The sequence below is a fragment of the Theobroma cacao genome, chromosome 5 (genome assembly GCF_053813885.1).
Source record: "Theobroma cacao isolate CCN51 chromosome 5, ASM5381388v1, whole genome shotgun sequence".
Classification (NCBI taxonomy): Eukaryota; Viridiplantae; Streptophyta; class Magnoliopsida; order Malvales; family Malvaceae; genus Theobroma; species Theobroma cacao.
In genome coordinates, this window is record NC_142643.1 from 42263161 (window position 1) to 42284937 (window position 21777).

The 21777-nt window shown below is 35.7% G+C and overlaps 2 protein-coding genes and 1 pseudogene across 5 annotated transcripts; 1 reads left to right on the forward strand and 2 right to left on the reverse strand.

Moving 5' to 3' along the window:
* Positions 1-2414: 2414 nt before the first annotated feature.
* Positions 2415-13099, reverse strand: LOC18599780 (Cyclin/Brf1-like TBP-binding protein). The gene is made up of 19 exons (XM_007029884.3): positions 12602-13099; positions 12416-12497; positions 11906-11978; positions 11525-11613; positions 11356-11432; positions 10104-10160; positions 9862-9974; positions 9671-9750; positions 9490-9576; positions 8607-8687; positions 7923-8084; positions 7700-7804; positions 7236-7287; positions 7020-7138; positions 5880-5960; positions 5276-5413; positions 4609-4698; positions 3613-3666; positions 2415-2648 (listed from the first exon to the last, which is right to left on the reverse strand). Exons 1-19 carry the CDS (start codon positions 12661-12663, stop codon positions 2433-2435), a joined length of 1818 nt encoding a protein of 605 aa, XP_007029946.3. The 5' UTR covers positions 12664-13099; the 3' UTR covers positions 2415-2432.
* A 2274-nt stretch (positions 13100-15373) lies between these two features.
* Positions 15374-18673, forward strand: LOC18599781 (C2 calcium/lipid-binding plant phosphoribosyltransferase family protein). Its single transcript, XM_018122372.2, has one exon. It carries the CDS (start codon positions 15531-15533, stop codon positions 18525-18527), a length of 2997 nt encoding a protein of 998 aa, XP_017977861.2. The 5' UTR covers positions 15374-15530; the 3' UTR covers positions 18528-18673.
* A 484-nt stretch (positions 18674-19157) lies between these two features.
* On the reverse strand, positions 19158-21318 carry LOC18599782 (protein-S-isoprenylcysteine O-methyltransferase B pseudogene; annotated as a pseudogene). Of its 3 annotated transcripts, none has more exons than XR_001927741.2 (2): positions 21203-21318; positions 19158-19822 (listed from the first exon to the last, which is right to left on the reverse strand). The product of XR_001927741.2 is annotated as a protein-S-isoprenylcysteine O-methyltransferase B pseudogene, transcript variant X3 (transcript). The 3 variants fall into 3 exon arrangements; XR_016026143.1 differs by having other exon boundaries at positions 19158-19817; positions 19978-21318; XR_016026142.1 differs by having other exon boundaries at positions 19978-21318.
* Positions 21319-21777: the final 459 nt, after the last annotated feature.

Here is a 21777-nt window from a genome sequence, read left to right on the forward strand (position 1 = left end):
CATGTTGCAATTTCTGGTTTGAGCTGCAAAAAATATCAAGTGTCCACCAAAGTGAAATCTTTGAGATCTTATCCATGTCCATTCTTAAGTACAAAGAAAACTTCCTTTGTGCTATTCTTATCTGTTCTCCATGCAGAAATTTTTTTTTCCCTCTTTTGAAACGGGGAAGGAGCCTGCACCGGTTATGATACTGTGGGGTACCTGAGATTTTGAAGAGTTTAGTGCCTATAGTTGTTGCCCATTAAGGTTCCAGGTGGCATTTATAATGAATCTGCAATAACAGACAAGAAGTTGCAGCCTTGCCTGATGGATCCACTTGAAAAGATGAAAGGTCCAGAAACACTGCCAAAACCTCCTAGCCTTTTAAAATGGTAGTCGGGAGGGTGTCATATACCTATTTTATTATAAGCTCACAAGTACATGTTCCTCTATTCATATTATTCTTCATTTAATTATTAGAATCTAGTGAATTTTATATGTGCAAGTGAAAGCTGCCTCCAAATGGCAAGCTTTGGTTTCTGTCAGAGCACAGAAGACAACAGCCAGACAAGATTGCTTTGTGCAAAATAATGTCCCATATCTCCCTCAAGTTTAAGATGTGTCTTCCTTTATAGATGGACATTATTGCAAACTAAGAGAGAATTAAATTATTCAACATATTTAGTTAATGTGAACATTCCCCAATTATTGGATACCACCTGACTGATTGATTCCAACATCTAATCAGTCCATACCAACTTGCAGTTGGTTGCTCCACCGGCTGGCTGCTGCCCATGGCTCAAAATAGTGTGCTTAAAACAAGGCTAATGGATTCAATTATATGCCCAATTCAGAATACATCGAGTTATACGAAATTTGGAGTCTTTAATCTAAACAGAAAGATTTGGTGAGCATCTATATTTTATTCTGCTCTTGCACCTGAGCCTCCATGCTGGATTCTTAGACTAATTTCAAGCATAGACTCATGTTAATTGGGGGGAATAAATTACATCTTTTGGATTCAATAAGAAAGTAGATCAAGTATTATGCTCAACCTTCTTTAGAACTTACTATGAAAATATAATTTTAAAGCCTGTTGCTCATTATGTTAACTAGCCTTATGAAGTTGATTGGATGCTTCAGAAATCAGAAAATGTAGAGGTTAGATATTGATGCAATTAACAGACTTGAAAAGGATTGCTTTTCCTGCAAGCTTAAAGTCATACAATGGCTTTGGCTGGAAAGAATATAGAGGAGGTGATGATTTTAGCAGAGGTTTTAACTGTTTTCTGATCTGACTCTGCTAGAAGTAGGAATTTGTTTAGCAGTTGGACTTCAGTTCAGAAGGTAATAAAGACCATAACAACTTTATTGGTTCATTGTCAAATGCACTGTAATTCCATGTTTGGAGAGATGAGCAGCTTAATTCCTCGAGCATTTCAGGGATGTTATCTGCAAGAAGCTTCTCCTCTTAGATGAAGAGGAAAGATCAGTTAAAATCCAACTTACATTACTTTAGTAATCTGCAAATGCAAACACACATGCGCGCATACTAGTGTAGTGCACTATTGGAAAAATCATTCATCTACATCAATCCCTTATCTTGGAATCATAAGAAAATGGTGGATACATCCTTTTTTTTTTTTTTTCTCCCTTTTCTGGTTTTTATCACTCTTGTCTTCTTCTGGGTTCCTGGTACAGTGAACCAAAGCAATACTTTAGGTAAGGAGATGGTATTATCATGGCAGGAGTGTGATTATTCTAATGAAGTTTTTGATATGGAGTTGAAATAAATATAGGACAAATCCATGCTATTGTGACATGTGCTTTGATGCTTAGTGGTATTTTGACAGATGCAACTACTGTTATGGATGCTTTGTCAGCTGAGTGTACTTGTCTGCCAAGTTCTACCTTAGCTTGTTTTTCCTTTACGGCACCGCGGGGAAACCTTAAATTGTTTTAGTAAAAATAAATTAAATAAATATTTATTTTTTATACTATTAATTTTTGTATTAAATAAGCACTCATAATTAATTATTATTAATGAACATGTCATTTATTCTTTTCTCTCAATGTAACGAATCATGATTACAATTTTCACCATCTACAATAAAAATTTTTAAGATTTATTTCATTTAAAATAAAAAATTATAATAACTTAATTAAACATAATAAGAAATTTATTTAGATTTTTTAAATAATTTAAAGATTCTTTTAAAACATTATGTCAAAATTTAAAATAAATTACAATTATTTAACATTTAACATAAAAAAAAATATACATGTACAACTTTTTAAAAATTCAATATTATTATAATATTTAAATATATAACTAAATGATAACAGTATAAAAAAAAAGAATTCGAATCTCCTTTCTATCCAAAAAAAAATTAAACAATAAAAGAAGTGTTTGTTACAGGTGGCAATTTTTGGGGGGGGGGGCGAAGACGCAGTCAGTACTCATCATAACCATAATCATCGTCATAGTCATAGACTTCATTTTCAAAGTCGAGGTTATTGTCAAACTTTGTTCCTCCTCCATCCCCTTCCACATCGTTATATTCGTCTGCTAAATCACCTTCTTCTTTCCCAATTTTGGAAACCTTGTCTTCCTTTTCATCTGAATGTGATTCGTTCTTTTGTTTCTTGGGTTTCTCTGAAGAAGCAACCTGTGATAGAAAAGGAAACCCAAACACGCAATTACATCGATAAACACAATGAACAACTTCCTAAAAATAGAATAAGCTATGACACTGTATTACTGAAGTTTGTTTTGCAAACAAAACGCCAAGTGTGATATGCTTCCAAGAATTTCAGTTACTCGATCACTACAGGTGACAAAATTTGAAACGTAGAACATGTTTGTTACAGTGTTAAAAATGGTAGATATGATGGAAAGGTTAAGTCTGAATGGGAGATAGCTGAAGAGAACTTGTATGAGGTTCATTCTGGGACAATAAACAAAACCGGTTCTATGGATGTTCTTTATGCTTATTAAGAATGTAGATTAAGCTAGAATAAGAATTCTTAGGTCTTAAAGATAGGATGATAAATTCAAGTATTGCAACTAGAATTCATTTCACATTATAGCTAAGGCACCACACGACATTGCAACTACTGTTAAGGTAGCATAAAATATTATCCAAAACTTAAAAAGAGAAATTGAGGCTCTCCCTAAAACCAGTTAAGTCTAGTCCTGATGCCAATCTAAACACATTCAGAAAATAGGAAAAAATGAAAACTTCCCTGTAGGATTGGAAGATTAAAATCTTTTTCTTTTTTCCCTTCTAAATATATTGTGTCAAAATCACTAAACACCAAGTGAAACTCTTGATTCTCTTTAACCCTCTAAATTAAACAGTTTTCAATCCAAACCAGTTTATAATTGAGACACAGCAGTGAGTTTAAGAGATACAGGAAAACCTCGAAATATAAGATCCAGAATCATGACAGCAGGATATATTTGTGAAAGCAAACGTCAGATGCAGGCAGTATCATAAGACCCAAAAAAAGAAAGTACTTGTGCTGAATTATACAAAAAGGGAAACGAAAGAAAGTAGAAAATATGTGTGTATGTTTGTGTGTGTACCAATTCATATTAAAACATTAAAAGCAAATTAGACATAAACATACTGGTTCATCAAATAGTTTCTCCAACGCATCATAGTTGATTTTTGAGCTTAGTCTCTGCACAGAAGCCATATTTATATCCATCAGTAGCGGAAAAATTTAAGCAATGCGGTCAATAGAATCCATATTAAGTATCTATCAAATTTGAAGTTGCACAAGTAAACAAGCACACATGCATATATACACTTATAAACTATAGAACTTCCCCACGACTTTGCTTTTACTTGTAGTCACACAGAACTGTGTATATGCTAGGTCCATCAAATAGATCCTATGAAAATCAGCACTCTGTTTGAAATCATTTTGTTTTGACTACAGAGCTAGTTATTGGGCCATAGCAAACTCATCGACTAAGTTTAAAATCTCATTGAAAGAGATTTTCAGGAATAAGGAGTTCAGATTCACCTCCTGTTCAAGGTTTTCATTCCAGTCAGGTAATCAGATTGAATAAAAAGCCAACTTTTGACATTGTTTGAATAAATAATTCCCAGTATCCTTAAAAGGTTGAATGCACATGATACATAAACGTCAAGGAAGCAATCTATTAAAATGTGATGATGTTGTAGTACTCAATTTTTCTTAACCCTGTTGATGTCATTTTTGTTCAATCATTCCCTTCCTATTCAAACATAAAGCTCTTTTCAGTAAAATCTTTTGTGACAAAAGGATTCTCTGTGCAAAGAAAAAAAAGAAACACATACAATCGCAGAGATACCTCTATTTTATGATTGCCTATTATATCAAAATTATAAAATAATTGGGGAAAGCTAACAAGCATATGGAGAGAGATCAACATCAGCTTCATTTTCTTCACCCCAAAATTACTTTACTTCTCAAAACAAGGTTCCAGTAACTGAATTATTACAACACTGTATCATTCCCATTTCTAAGAAAGTGCAGTTTTTGGATGGGCAAAAATCTCAGAACTATTTTCTGTATTCAGACGTGTGATTCCTTTTTGGCCCAAAAGAAATGGAAAAAAAAAATGACATGTGATACCTTTCTAGCCAGCATTCGGCGGGTCGCTTCTGCAGCGGTCTGAGGAGGACCAGAATTTTTTGCTTCAGCAGCTCGCTTTTGTTGCCTTTCCTGTTAACACAACCAAATAAAAAGAGAGAAAAACAAGTAAAAATACTGGCAAGAATTCTTAAAGAAATATATCTTAAAAAGATAAGTACCATAATCCTAAGACAAAATAATTGTTGGACAAAAAATTATACAAACATATTTGTAGGCCTTAGAACTATGCTCATAATTCTTTAATAAAAAGAAAGAAAGGAGAAAAAACCCTTTGAATCAAACTGAAGTGGCAACGGTCACAGAAGAAGTAAAGATCAAGAATTAAATGGATGTGGTTATGCTGTTATGTATGGTACCAGTTGCCCTTTGTTTTGCATTTGACCTTGTTAGATATTGTCTTCCATGCATATCTTAAGCAGTACAGCAATCGTGTTTTGATTATAATGTATAACACGATCATGATTCAATGCTCTTAATTGCATATACATTATAATTCCTGTTCTGAATGGCAATAATATTAACATGGCACTTAGAAATGCACCAGGGAACTCACAATATGTAATGAAACAGAAGAGGTGGTTTACAATTTTTCTTGATATAGTTTCCACAAATTAAAAAACTTTCCTAGCTCATATTCAAGAATCACCTTTCTAGATTTTGCCACTACTGCTGCAGCAGCTGCAGCAAGCTCCTGTGCAGCTTGGAGATCCTCTGGACATTTATCATAGTTGGCCATATTAGCTTCCTTGGCAGCGGCTGCGGCTGCTTCCTTGGCTGCTTGTTCCTGCAAAAGGTTGCAGAATAACGAAGTTCCTGTGAAGAGATAACCAGCTAAACATGTTGCATCATAAAGATTTTTATTTTCGCAAAAAAGTCATGAAAGCACAGTCAAGTTATATTACTCACTTGTGGTCTCACTAATACAAAGGCACTAAGCCTCAATTAATAGTATCAAACAATTTCTCAGGATTCAGGGCTTAATTTAACCACATAAAAAGATGAGAAAAACAATCTAATAGTCTGTCTCTTCAATACTCAAATATATCTTAATTATTATTCCAGATTCAATACATCCTCTTATGGATATTTTTAACCAGAAAGATTTACAAAATGCCTTTTATGATGCACATAATTACTTGAGATAAAGGCCAATGTCATGAGTACTACATTTGAAGAGTGCGATTAGATTAAAGTAGGCCAAAATACACTTGACGAGATCCTGTACTCAACAAAGCTATGGTTTAGATCACCTCAAGATATTCGCGGTTCATTTCTTCCCAAATTATCTTTTTGAAACGCTTCTCCTCCTCATTGTGAAGATAACCGTCAACCTGAAAAGGTAACTTTTGAGTAATTCCCAAGCATAATAGTCAATTGACATCAAAATTAAGAAGACAAATTAACCGCTAGTTATTGCTGTTCCATACACATCATAAATCAACCAACACTTTTTAAATCAAGTCTATTACACATATAAAGACATGGATGCCATTCATACAAGAAGCATGCAATTCTAAATAAATAGACGCATACATTAATACAGACATAGCACATGTTAAAAGACACAAACAATAATGTTTACAAAAGGTATACCAATGAAAATGACTTGTAGGACTACATTTCAAGTCAGCATGGTTGATTCTAAACCTGACCAACCAAACTCGGTTCCAAAGAAACTTAGGAAGGAAAACCAACTCTAAATTATGGAGAACAGACCCGTACAATAAACTTCACTCAGGTCAATTTGAGTCAGTTCTTGCATCTTTTTCCCTTTCAATTGGGTGAGTATTTCTCAATCATTCAGACTTAATTTTTACTAATTAACCACTATTTAGAGCCGCAGCAGCCAAGAAGACAGATAATATAACAATAGTGGTGCTGCTTACAAGAACACAGACAACCCACCCATACATTTTTCCTTGGTTCTGTTCGTGGGCAATTCAAAGCTGAATTTAAGCCCAATTTACTTCAAATCAAGGGTATAACGTCTTCGATGGTTGATGCACGCAGGACAAAAAGATGATTCAATCCAAGTAAAAGAAACAAAACAGTTAAGGTAGAATAATTTTTTAACTAAGTGGTAAATGTCTTCGTGCTTCTATTGGTAAAATGGAAAACCGAAGATAAACAAAAAAGGATGAACTTATTATGGCTTGTCCATAATTTAAAAAAAAAAAGGTAGATCAACCCTCAAATCACTTGATATAAAACATTAATATTTAATTCTAAACATCTTAAAAAGAATATGCCATTGGACTGGAAATATAACCAATGTCATCAGTTTCGCACTTAGTTAAGTAGTTCAGCTTGAGTAAGAGGTGCTTCTTCATGTTGAATATCATATGGACAATGCGATGCTAAAGTACAAGAAATCAGCATTAATTCCCTACCTCCAAATCATCAATATCAGAAAAGTTATCTGATTCATCACCACTACCATCAACTCCGGGTAATTTATCATTGTCACCCTCATCAAAGGCTGCTTTTTTAGTTGTGCCCTCTGAAACCCCTGAAATAATATATTTTCCAATAAAAGATCTTGAGCTTTTGGACAAAATATATCCAATACCATGTGCAGCATGATTACTTATGAAAAGAAAACTTACCAATACTTTCAGGTTTTTCAGGTCCACTTGCAAAAGGGCTGCCTGACGCCCTCTGAAAAGAAAAAAAAAAAAACCCAAACGATGAAATATTATGGTAAAAAATGACTACTATAACTAGGCTGGAGATAACCTATAATTAAAGAACTAAAAAGCATAGAAAAAGAAAATCCCAGGAGAAAATAAATTTATGCTTCCCATCACAAGAATTTGAGACAGTTTTATCTCACATAATTGTTTTTTGAAAGGCTTTTATCTCACATAATTAAGTAGCACAAACTTGTCCCCAAAAGAATTCCTCATAACTAAATGTTTAAACTGAAATGAAATACAACACAACATTAAAAATTCTGTAGCTCATGAGGAAGGCTAGAAGGGACATAGGAAGAAAGAATAATTTTTGCATGTTCATGTGGATACTCCCAATATGACGAGTATATAATGTAAGGTATAATAAAAGCACCAACATTAGCATTTTCCTCGATAGATAATTTTGCTATTCTCTCTTTCTCAGCACGCTGGAATGCAGGTGGATCTGATCCCCCATCAAGTCCTCCTGAAACTTTCATGAACTGCACCAACCAGTTAAGCATGAACTTTAAATTGGATATGATAAAACAGTTTTCAAATGGTACATTTGTAGTAGGAGAAAAAAGATGAGAAGCCTGTGTAAAGAACATGGGAGCTCACCTCTTCATAACATTCTTCACAAAGTCCGTAGGCAAAAGGTTTTCTGTCCATATGCTTACAGAGCACCTCATGCGCGCTGGCCTCTTTTGACCCAATATTTGGTTGTTTTTTAGTTAATGAACTAGTTCGAAGCTCCCTCTCCTTTTCCGTAAATTCCTCAATCTAGTTACAAGTTTAAAATAATGAAGGAACTTCCAAAAAAGAAATGCAATCAAAATATACAAAACAAATGCATTGAAGGGGAAAACATTAACATGAAATACAACAAATTCAACATAACACTCACAGCAATGATAGAAATCCGCATTAAACTTTAGCTAAAATTAGTTAGACACTGTGCACAATGGACATGAATAACAACAGTAGTAATAACAGTAAAGATTTAGTAATCAAATTCTACCATAAGAAAATAACAACTGCTTTGAAACAAGTTACAACAACAAAGCCTTTTCCACAAAATGCTGCAGGCTATATAGATCTAATTGTGGCCATCATGCTTTACTTAGGGCTGTATGCAGTTAGGAAGTCACATCAATGTCAATAAGAAAAAATCTGAATTATTGTAAACATCAGTTAGGTCAGAAAATGGTTCTTGAGAGTTACTGATATATAACCTTATTCCATTACCAGTTTCCTGGCACAGTGCAGTTTTATATTGCCATGTACATGTAAAAAGATACATACTGTTAAGCTCCCAGAGTCTGTACTCTCAAATTCAACCAACCGCTTTGTCAATGTTGCTTCGCAAACGTGCACAACCCTTATCTGATAAGCAGAGACCTCAATTAGCCCAGCTTTTTCAGTGAGAGAGAGAGAGAGAGAGGAAGGATAATAAGAAGAGGGGAAAAAATCAAAATATGAATCTAATTAATGAAGAATTAGAACTTGAAAAATGGCATATATCTCATCTCAGAAAATAGTAGCAAAAGCCGCCCACAGACTAACAAAGAGGGTTACCATGTAAGGAAAATCATATAATAAAATCAACTAAATTGGAAAAACAAAATATCTATCGTCTACTGGATGCTAAGTGGTGTCATATCCAGCATTATATTTGCTTGAGGCTTGATGTGGATTTCCTTTTACTTTGGCTTTTTCATTTTCTGTCAAGTTTCATTTACTTTATGCCTCCACTTTTAATAACACGATGCTAAAGTTTGCTTTACGGCAAAAAAGATTAGCATCAATCACATACATGCATATTACTACAACGACAGATTGCAGAAAGGCCTTAGATGGGGCAGTGGGAAGCAGTCTAAACCTGTCCCAACTCTAGCTTAGGTCAAGATATGCTCCATAATCTAAAATCAGAGACTTACTAGTTAGGACCTTCATTAACATGTGTCTCGTCTACAACAATCATAACATGTTTGGAAGTTAAAACATCTACTAAGTGCAAGTCCTACCCATAAACTTAAAATTGTAAGGTCTGTCCTGCATAAATAGCTTATAATATAACCAGCTATTATAAATTAAAAAAAAAAACTTAAAGATTTTTAAGCAAAAGGAACAACAACATATGATTACTGAAAAAGGTACCGAGCAAGAAATATGAACTGTAACTCACAATGTCCGACTTAGAACACTTCAGACCATGTGAAAGTGCAGAAATGTATAGTGCTGCACCACATAATCCACTGGGCTTTCTCCCTGTCTGTAAATTTGTCAACTTCAGTAAGATTTTAACTCTGAAAATTACCAAGCATAATCCACAGAATCAAAATAAAGTACTTAAAAGAAAATCACACCTGCATCCAGTCCCGTTTCATGCTAGCTAAAATGTCCCGTGCAGTTTTAACAACTTCATCATTCCCTTCAGGAATCAAAACTGCAAAGCATATTGGTTATTATGCCTGTCCGGAGTATAAAGAACAAAACACCGGGAGCCATGCAATCAGCCAAAGCATCTCGAGTAAAGGGAATTAATCAAGCAACTTACCATTTGTAAATTTATGAATAAAAATTGAGGGATCAATTAGTTTTTGAAGATCTTTTGTGTCAGCAAGGTACAGCACATAGCAAAGCTGCAAATAGACAGAGCCTAGCTCATAACTGCAGAAGAAAAAACAGAATGTCGATTAAAACTAACAGGTACTTGCTACAGAAAAATTTAGAAATAAAGGATTAAATAAGCAAATCAAATTTTTAATCAAGTGTAAAAAAAGAAGGAAAATTCCTTACACATTTATGCTTAAATAACTTGAAAAATCAATAAGAAGGAAAGGCTTTCTCTTTTGCCTGCAAATCCAGAACTAATATGATTAAGGAGGGAATATATCTGTAATGCCAAATTTAATCAGCATGAGAACAATGAAATAAAAACACATTCTTTTCTTTTTTGGGTTCAATAAAGCACATTCCAACGTATAACACTTTACAGGTTTTATTTTAAAATAACAATGAATCAGATGATATTGACAGCTCTCTCGCCCCCTCTTCCTCCTCTCTTCCCTCTCCCTGACCATTGCATATATAGAATGAAATTATTGTTACCAGCCTGCAATGTTCTAACTTTCAAGCAAGTGTAGTGCTAATTTCACATGGCTCTCACAAACACAACATGAACCTTATGTGTTTTCCTAATAGTGGACCACTAGCTGAAAGAAATCCTATCTAACCTTTATTAATCCAAACGTGCAATATTCTTCCTGCATTCAAACGCCAGCCACAAACACATTTCTCTGACCAAAATCAAACCGTACAATACAAGACTTATACCCTCATTCACCACGTAAGCATTCCCATCCCTCAAAAAATCTTTATGATGTTACCTTCCTTTTCCTTAGCCTATTTTCACCCAAATTCCAAGACCAAAAAGCCTATAAGGACACAATAATCTGAAGGCATAAATACATCCCAAACAAAAAATCATAAGCATATCCCATCAGAAGATGAAAGGAAAGAATCACAGCTTACAGCATACTGCAGAAGGAAAACAAAAGGAAGGCCAAGACCACACAAATTTCAAAAAGAAAGATTTGAAAGGAACAAAGAGCAAGGGCCTCAAATAATTAAAAGGTAGAAGGTAAAAATCACACTTGGTTATTCTTTAAATTTAAAAAAGAGAGGTTTGAAGTGGTCTAAAATTACTTCCATCTGCATAACCTCTACATTTTGGTAGAAAACATGCATTGAGTAACAAATTTCAGACAATAATATTGATGAATTTATGAAAAACAAGGAAAATATGAAAAATACCTATGTGAGAACCTAAAAAAATTCACGTGTTAAATCTGATTTTACGAATGTTCTTAGGCATGCACATCAGTACATACATACGTGTGCGTGTTATAAAATTGATGCATAAACAGCTGAATCCTCATGCTTAAAGTTAAGACAACAAATTGTGTTCAAAATCAGGCATGTCAAAGCTAGGGATAGCACTATTTACATGTAACTGCATTATAAGTATAACAAAGAAGAAATTCCTCACCGACATGCAAGATAAAGACATGAAGCCTGTACTAGCTCTGTCCTGCGCCCCCTAGTGAAATTCCGTTCAAGGGCAATCTTCACAATGCAGATAAAAAAAATAAAGAAATTGAGGAAAATATAAACAAAATAACAAGTAAAAATATGAAACTTAGGCAGAACAAAAATACTTCATAAAAGCGGCTAGCAGTTTCAACGACGTCATCGCTATAATCATCAATACTTAATGCATCCTTCATACATCTCATATCATCAAAAGCTGCATCATCAAATAAATTAAAGCCATAAACAAGACTCTTTTAAGTCATGTTGCAATAAGTATATTAATGCTAACATATTAAAACCATAACAATAAAAAATGGAATAACACATATCCAATTGAAATTTGAGCCAATGGAATTCCAATAATAGATGTCAACAAGTTTTGAAATTGGATCATCCAGAATTAGCAAACAAAATGTTCAGGAAATGTATCAATAATCTTTTATTGAAGGTAGAAAACATGCAGGCATAGTTTCTCGCATAGCATAAATGAAACTTTACAAACATACCTTTATCCAACGTCCTCCTACGTGAATCTGAAATATCTTGAACAGACTTTATAAAATTTCCAGACAGTTTGCTCTGAAAACAAAACAAAATTAGTAGAAGAAATTAATAAAGAGCCAAAAACAGGAAAATAGAAACTACAACAAAACAAAGGGAAACAAAATTTGAAACCCCCCCACCCCCTTCAATACACTTCACTTATAGTTTATTGAAACACATCCACCAATGAAACTCACATGCCAACTTCTTGTTTTAATCAAATATTCAGCAAGTCACGCTCATATTTAGGAAACTATAATTAGCTAGCAAGAAGTATATTTTCTATCCAAACAACAATGTTCAAAAAGCTTAAACTTAAACCACAACGGTTCCACTAAATTTTGGCATAAATATTGCAACTTTTAATGAATTTCAGAACCCTTATATATATATTTTTTTGAGGAAACCTCTTTAAAAAATTCTTCCATATTTATTCATAACAATTATACAGTTTTAAAAAGAAAGAAAATTACCTGGCCAGCTGAATCCTTAACAAATTGCGGTTCAGACGAAAAATTGTATTCTTCCAACACCTTCCCACAAAAATTACAACACCTACAAAAAGAAATCAAGAGATAAACAAATAATGGATAAAGAAATTGAAAATTTATCAAAAAAATTTTAAAAAAATTATTTAAGAGCAAGAAAAAGTTACTTACAAAGGACCATCATAGAAGCGTTCTCCAGAAACGTTTCTGGAACAATTATTACAGTAGACCATTCTCCTTAAATTATGAATTTAACCAAAAAAAAACCCTTTTCCTTCGTTTTCTCAGCAACCAAACAGAAAACTACGAACTGTCGTATTTTTCAAAATTTGAGTACGAGATCAAAGTTATCAATAATAAACATTAAAAAAATTAGGTTAAAATAGATTTGTAATAATAATTGGAAGGAAAAATCAAAGTGAAAATCGGAGGTCGAAGGAGGGGGAGAGTATGTTGGAGGAGTTAGGGTTTAGTGGGAGGTTAATATTGAAATTACCAAAATTTAACCGGGGGAGTTTAAATAGTCGTCGAATTTGGACCGGTAAAATTTGAACACGTGTCCATTACTGGGACTTAATATTAACTAAAGTGACGTGGAGGAACGAAAATACCGGATTTGCGCGCGGGATATAAATCCGTAACGTGGAGTTGGTGGGGAGTTTAACACTGTTTCCAGTGACGAGCCTAGCTTTTAAATTTAGCCCTGGAAAAAGGCTACTTATTTCAGTTTTGGGATTCCTTCTCTTGGCTGCAACGGGCCAACGGCTGGATGTATGTTGTGTCCACAATTATTGCTTCTTCTTTTTTAAAGAAAAATAAGTAATATTATTAATTATATTTTGACCATACAGGTTTTGTTGGAACTTGGCTAGGTCTTAGGTGTTGATGAAAGAGAGTTTCTTCTTGTTAGATATGCATATTACAAATAGTGAAAACATATATTTTAACGATAAAGATAATTTTTTTTGTTTGGTATAAGAAAACTAATAGCAATTTAGATTTCATTTAACAGTTCTTTTTAGAAAAATTAAAATTCAAAATTGAAAATTCTGTTTATTTTATCTTCCATACTTAAAAATATAATATTTAAAAAAAAATTATTTATCTGTTACATTTAATTAAATTTTTATATTTTTATTTTTATCGAATAAATTTTTATAACTAACAATTAATTAAATGTTGTTATTATATCATGTTGTGCAAACATGATAGACTAAGATATTATAGTAGATGGTAATGTAACATGATTATATGTTTTGTAAGAAAGCTTTTCTTTCAATTGGCATGCACATGGGGAAGGAAGTGGTTCAAAACTTAAAAAGTAAATGCCACCTAACGTGGCCAAGAAGATTAGAATTGCTTAATGGAGTAATAATACTAAGAAGAATCCAAAGACTTAATGGAAAAACTCTTTTGAATGTTTCTTCCTTTTTGAGGGGGGAGAGGCTCCATTTCCGTTTAGAAAATTTGGACTTACTGGAGTCATAGAATCATGAATTGGTTGCTTTTGCCCCCAAAATAGGAGCCATGTTCCTAGCCTGGGTTTTGAATCCAACCACAATTGTCAAGAATGCCTTGAGGTCCTTGCCCGTTGATAAAGCCAACCACCGACCATTGCTCCAAGATGAGCATACATTCAAATGCGGTTTAGTATTAGGGACAGGATCTAGGTAAAAGTTGTTTGCATCAAGTTTGGTAAGTTTTTGTCTCTTTTTAACCACAAGGAAAACCTCTAGATCACTCCAATATCTCATGGCAAAACATGCATGTGAGATATATATATAAATGTACAAAGATTGTTGAACAAGACAAGCAGCCATGCATGGAAGGCATCTACCATGAAACTTGATCATTAAATTGCTCTTAACATTTGTGTCAGTTGCCGTACGTGAAGAGCATTAAAATTTCCCCCTTCCTGTGGTTACCTTAAATCGTTAAAATGTGGAGCCTCTTCTCTCTTTAAATCTTTTCTTTTTATCCCAAGAGACTGACCGACTCAAAAGAAGAGAGCACAGCAACAAAGCAACGTTCATTTCTGCAGACTGTAGTAGTTGCAAGCCCACTTGTGTTGATATATATATATATATGCCTTCTTCCATAATAAATAAGAGAAACAAATCATCAAACACATAGCCTATCTCAGCTACAAGCCAAAATGAACTGAAATTCATGAGAATCTTTATCTGTATAAATATTCTTCTTGTTTTCAGCTAAATCTTGGGTTCTGCATAAAAAAATTTACCCTCTTTAATTAATCCAATGATAATTATGAATCAATTCCTTCATTTTTTTCCCCTTTTTCCCTTTTCCCAAAGCATGATATGATAATGCATTTCACCTCTTGGCTTTGATCTGTGCATGTAAAAAGTGTAGATAAATTCATGTTCATAACAATTAAAAAAGTGTAGATAAATTCATGTTCATAACAATTAACTTTTGTTTCTTTTATTGTTTTTATTTCTATTTTTTTAACAAAAAATAATTATGACTTAGTGAACCCTTCATTACGAACGTGGAACAAGCCCCAAGAAAGTGATGAATTAGTACAAGCTCAGACAAAGAGAAAAACAGGAAAATTTGTTCCCTGTTTTCATACATTTATTATGACTCTTCATGATTCTTTCCTTCTGTTCAATGAAATTCACACAAAAAAAAAAAAAAAAGTCTTGCCAAATTCATGAACGGGCATAGACTTTTCCTAGTTCATTTTGGTAAATATCTGCAAACCCAAGCCTCATTACAAATTATCAATCGTCTCAGCACCCGACAAGCCGGGGCTTGCCTGATCCTGTTTGCACAATCCATCCAAACCAATCACACCCTCCGAGATTTTGCCACGTGTAACTTCGTCATACGTGTCATTGCAGACGTGTCCACGCTCCACTCTCTTTCAATGCCTTCTCCTTTTTAAACCCCCGACCTGGCCTCCATTTCCTTCACTTTTACTCGCAAAATAAAGAAGAAAACAACTTCAACGTCTCTTTCTCTTTTTCTCACTCTTTCTCTCTAACAAAAACTCTCTCTTTCTAGCTTCATTTGCTCAATCACTCCAAACCCAGATCAATTTTCCTCTGTATGATCTCATTGTTTCACCAAAACAATGGCAGAGAATTGCACTAGAAAGCTTATAGTTGAAATCTGCAACGCCAAAAACCTGATGCCAAAAGATGGGCAAGGAACGGCCAGTGCTTATGCCATAGTTGATTTTGATGGTCAAAGAAGAAGAACCAAGACAAAGTTTAGAGATCTAAATCCAGTCTGGGATGAGAAGCTGGAGTTTCTGGTTCATGATATAGAGTCAATGGCTACGGAGATATTGGAGATTAATCTGTATAATGATAAGAAAACAGGGAAAAGAAGCACTTTTTTGGGGAAAGTGAAGTTGGCTGGCAGTGTTTTTGTGAAAGCTGGAGACGAGAGTCTCGTTTATTACCCGTTGGAGAAAAGGAGTGTTTTTTCCCAGATTAAAGGGGAGATTGGAGTTAAAGTTTTTTATGTTGATGGAGAGACGCCTCCGGTAGCGGCTGAGGCTGCGGCGGAGGAGAAAGCAGAGGCAGCAGGGGAGAAGCCACTGGAGAATCCAAAGCCAGAGGAGGATAAGAAGGAGGAAAAAGTGGGGGAAAAGAAAGAAGAAGAGGAAAAGCCTAAAGAAGAATCACCCAAAGAAGAAGATAAGCCAAATCCACCTCCGGCAGAGAATAGTAACCCTCAAGACGCCGCCGCAGCTGCTACTCCAGCGACAACTGCGCCGTCGGCAGAGGTAGAGAATCCACCACTAGCACATAAAGAAGAGCCAACAAAGGCAGCAAAAGACAAGGCTGAAACAGGAAAAAGCACTGAACTGGTCATCAACGAGCTAGAACTCCGATCACTCTCCGGTGACCGTAGCCATGCATACGATCTCGTAGACCGTATGCCGTTTTTATACGTCCGAGTTGTTAAAGCAAAACGAGCCAACAAAGAACCAGCTTGTCCCGCTTATGGCAAGCTAGTTATTGGTACTCACAGTATCAAAACAAAAAGCCAAATTGATAAAGATTGGGACCAAGTTTTCGCTTTCGACAAAGATGGGTTGAATTCAAGTTCCTTGGAAGTGTCAGTTTGGACTGAAGAAGAGAACAAAGAAGAAGAAAAAGAAGGAGCTACTTCTTTGGTGGAGAATTGTTTAGGAACGGTGTCGTTTGATCTACAAGAAGTGCCAAAAAGGGTTCCTCCGGATAGTCCTTTAGCTCCACAATGGTATAGTCTTGAATCCGAGAAGTCGCCTGGAAATGATGTCATGGTTGCTGTTTGGGTCGGAACACAAGCTGATGAAGCTTTCCAGGAAGCTTGGCAGTCAGATTCGGGTGGGTTAATACCCGAGACCCGAGCTAAGGTTTACTTGTCTCCAAAGCTTTGGTATTTGAGACTAACGGTTATCCAAACCCAAGATTTGCAGCTTGGTTTGGGGTCCGAAGCTAAGGTTCGGAGTCCTGAACTTTACGTCAAGGCTCAGCTTGGGGCTCAACTTTTCAAAACCAGCAGGACTCAACTTGGGTCAGCTTGGAATGAGGATTTGGTTTTCGTGGCGGCTGAGCCGTTTGAGCCGTTTTTGGTGGTCACGGTTGAAGATGTGAGCAATGGGCAGCCAGTGGGTCAGGCGAAAATTCATGTACCAAGCTTGGAGAGGAGGACAGATGATAAAATGGAGCTTAAATCAAGATGGTTTAATTTGGTTGGTGGTGAAAGTAAGCCTTATGCAGGCAGAATACATGTCAGAGCATGTTTAGAAGGTGGCTATCACGTGCTTGATGAAGCCGCTCACGTGACTAGCGATGTCCGAGCCGCCGCTAAGCAGCTGGCTAAGGCTCCCATTGGGTTGCTTGAGGTTGGGATTCGTGGGGCCAGTAATTTGTTACCTGTCAAGACCAAGGACGGTACACGTGGGACTACCGATGCTTACGTGGTGGCCAAGTATGGACCCAAGTGGATACGTACACGTACGATTCTTGATCGGTTTAATCCACGTTGGAATGAGCAATACACGTGGGATGTATATGATCCATGTACAGTACTCACTATTGGTGTATTCGATAACGAAAGGTACAAGCGTGATGAAGCAGGAAAACCCGGTAGAGATGTACGTGTTGGTAAGATACGTGTCCGACTATCGACACTTGATACGAATAGGGTGTATTTAAATACCTACTGCCTAACCGTATTGCTGCCCAACGGTGCCAAGAAGATGGGGGAGATTGAGATAGCCGTTAGATTTTCTTGCTCGTCATGGCTAAGTCTAATCCAAGCTTATGGCAGCCCAATGTTACCAAGAATGCACTATATTCGACCATTGGGTCCAGCCCAGCAAGACATACTGCGCCATACCGCTATGCGCATAGTGACGGCTAGGCTAGCCAGGTCCGAGCCGCCTTTGGGACAAGAAGTGGTTCAGTTCATGCTGGACAGTGATACACACGTGTGGAGCATGAGGAGAAGCAAGGCAAACTGGTTTCGAGTTGTGGGGTGTTTGTCGCATGCGGCAACTCTGGCACGCTGGTTGGATGGGATTCGCACGTGGACGCACCCTCCAACTACTGTTTTGGTGCACGTGCTGCTTTTGGCAGTGGTGCTATGTCCACATCTATTGCTCCCCACCGTATTCATGTACGCCTTCTTGATCCTAGCATTGAGATTTCGCTATCGCCTACGGGTCCCAAACAACATGGACCCGAGACTCTCCTACGTGGACGCCGTGGGTCCCGATGAGCTAGACGAAGAATTTGATGGATTACCAACCGCACGATCACCGGATACCATACGTATACGATACGATCGTCTACGAGCACTAGCGGGGCGGGCTCAAACGCTATTGGGTGACGTGGCAGCCCAAGGGGAGCGTTTGGAGGCCTTGTTCAATTGGAGGGACCCAAGAGCAACAGGCCTATTCGTGGTGTTCTGCCTCTTTGCTTCATTGCTGTTTTATGTGGTACCATTCAAGGTCTTTGTGTTAGGGTCAGGATTCTACTACATCCGCCACCCAAGGTTCAGAGATGACATGCCATCGGTTCCGCTCAACTTCTTCCGGCGACTACCGTCGCTTTCCGATCAAATCATGTAGAATTCCGGACGGTGGGGATGCACTTTCTTGGTGAATGGTTGGTTTCTAGTCTAGTTAGCATAATATTGTTTTATTTGATTAGTTCTTTGATCACGTATTAAAATGGAATAATGAATGGTTTTCTTTCTTTATTATGTTGGTGAAAAGTTGGTGTTGGAATTTCATAAAATAGGAAAAAGTGACCGTTGTTGTCTGGGGGACAATGGGTTGTTAAAGGAACCAAGGTGACCGTTGGCATTGCATTAAAGGTAAACTTTTAGGAGCGCATTGCATAAAAATGGGAACATGGTTTCCATGATTATGAGAGAAAAGTTGGTAATTTATTAAAACACAAGTTGATTAACAGAGACTTGATATTGGACTCAGCATAAGTCTTAGAAATTTTATATTCCGCTTGTCTGTTTGACTTCAACTCATTGCAATTATGGAGAAGTTAAGAGTCTTTTTAGGAAAGAGTTGTTCAGACTTATAAAATGATTAAAGAAAAGTAGGGGGCAAATCTTTTGTCTAGTGAACTACTAAAGATATTGAGATCTCTTGATCAACTCATCACAGTCATGTAGATGTTTGATGTCTCATTTAGGAGTTGTTAAGATTAAAAGAAAAGGGAGGAAGAAAAAATGATAAATCTTGTCCAAATGAGCCTTCATAAAGATATTAAAATCTATTGATCAATTCTTACAAATTCTTCTAGGAGTAGTTAAGATTTACAACAATAATAATAATAAAAAAAAACCCCAAAAGAGGCTGTTGAGATATTGAGATCTATTCATCACCAGAAGTAAAAGGTAGAAGATCCTTGTGTTTTTAATTATGTTTTCAATAAGGTTACTTCATTTTTGTAAGGGCAACTTAAGCATCTTACACGAGGAAAAAACAATGCTTCTGATGCAGAACTCTGCTCTGCAATCAACTAACATTAGGGACGATGCTAAGTCCTTTCTCAGAGATCAAAACATTAATCAATCCAGATGACTGATTAAGTCTGATGCTGGACAGTTCATCGTGGCAAAACCCAGCAATCATGTCCAGTGCATCATCCAGCTCCACAAGATGGTGAACTTGGAGTCCATCAAACTGGCTTCTTCAGGCTCTTAAACAATGCATTCCCATTTGCCACTGCTGCAATGCAAACTCGTGTATCTCAAGCATATCCATTCACTGAGGATCTATTTTGAAGGAAGACTCTCGCCGCTATCTTGTTTCAATTCAAGATCCACAAATATATCGGAACTTTTCCATTTTTATCAACTTCATACCATCAGCAGCAGTATTGGAATAACTAACAATCTAATCTGGCAACAAAAACACAGCAAATAGGTTTCTATTATCCAGAACCAACAGATATAATATTTTTAATTTTCAGATGAATGAAATTAAGATCATCAAAAGATAATTAAACTGTTATTAACAGAAGCAGCCTTAAAGATGATTGAATACAGTTGGTTACCCCCCTATGCAACCATGTTGGGAATTAACAACAATAGAAGTGTAGAACATCTTTCCATGTTGGCCACCAATCTTTTCAGGTTCAAAAGATTTTTTTTTTCCTCACTTAAAAAGCTTATGCAAACCAAAGCCCCCTACTAACACAATCCTAATCCAGACATGGATGGAAACCCAGAAGGAATGCTTCAAGAATACTCCTCATAATCTGCCTCAAAGAAAAGTCCTCAAAAGCGATCCGCTTTGCAAATAACTGCCCAATGACAACAGCAAAACAATCATCAACAGAGGATTACAGAGCATTATCTGAGTACCAACTGACCAAACAAAGAAACCACCAAAATCTGGATGATGAACCACTCCATAAACTCCATTGGTAATCAACCTATGACGCTCCACACAGTAAACCAGACCTTAATCAAAAGTATGAATGACCAACCATGGCCATGATAGCCAATTTTGTGATAAGTACTATTATTTCAGGTTTCCAAGCCCCAAATTACTCACCTCAAATCACACTAAAAAAGCTTATGTCAATCAAAGTCAGTCCCACAAACATAATCCATGAACTTTCACTTCACAAATGGAACCCCAGAAGGAACTCGCCGAGCATACTCCTCATAATCTGCCCCAAAAAACTGCCTTAAAAAACATTCCTCATAAGGAATCCGCTTTGCAAAAAACTGCCAAACTACAACCGCAAAACCAATAGTTGCTATGGGATTACACAGCATTATCTGGGTACCGACTGACCAAACCAAGAAACCACAATAACTCGGATGACGAACAAATCCATAAACGCCGTCAGTAACCAACTTATGATGCTCCTCATGGTATCTCTTAATCAAATGTGTAAAAGACCGACCCGCGGTTACAATGGCCAACTTTCTTATAATTTCTCCTATAACAACCATTGCCAGCCCCAGGTTGCTAACCCACAAATGTTCTTTTAATCCAGGGAATAAAAGGACTTCAAAATAGTATTCAACCAATGAAAAAACCATGGCTAAAGCATATTCTTTGCTAACAAGAAGTGACGTGAGACTAACATTTGATATCCCATGAATGGCAACGGCTAAAATGTATTCTGAGCTATGAAAAAAGAGAATCGCCAACAAAAATTGAGATAATGGGTTCATTTCTCTGAAATTAAAGTTGCTTCCTTGAATGTAAAAGTTGCGTCCTTGGAATGCAAAGTTACTTCCTTTGAGTTGGGGTTTGGGGTTTACCTGTGGGTTTGAACCACCTTGGATCTACTGCTCTGGTGAAAGACGTTGCAGTCTTGGAGAGGAAAGGTGCGGCTGATGCGTAGGAGCACTGATGACAAGAAAGAAAGGGGGAAAAGGGTTTTAGGCATTTTAGTCCTTTTAAGCTCTCTTTTTAAGTTATATCTTTTTTTAATTTTTTTTAATTAAGCATATATGTACAACTGAAGGTTACTTTGATATTTTACAATGCAATATGATTATAGTTAATGTAATTATAAGTAATATAATTACAAGAAATATAATATTACAATATTTGGTATACAAGTAAAATAATGATTAAAATATATGAAAAATAACATTGTGACGTTTGGTTTATAAATATTTTGTTGAGAATGTAAAGTTAATTTTTAAAATTATCTCTATTTATTAAAATATAAGTTTAATATACTTATATTTTTTATTGTTAATTTTTATATAATACCATCTCTTACATATATTTTTAATGTCATATATTTTATTTTTATTTTTTAATATAATTTTTATATTATATATTTTATTTTAAATTTTTACTTATATTATATATATATTTTTATTTT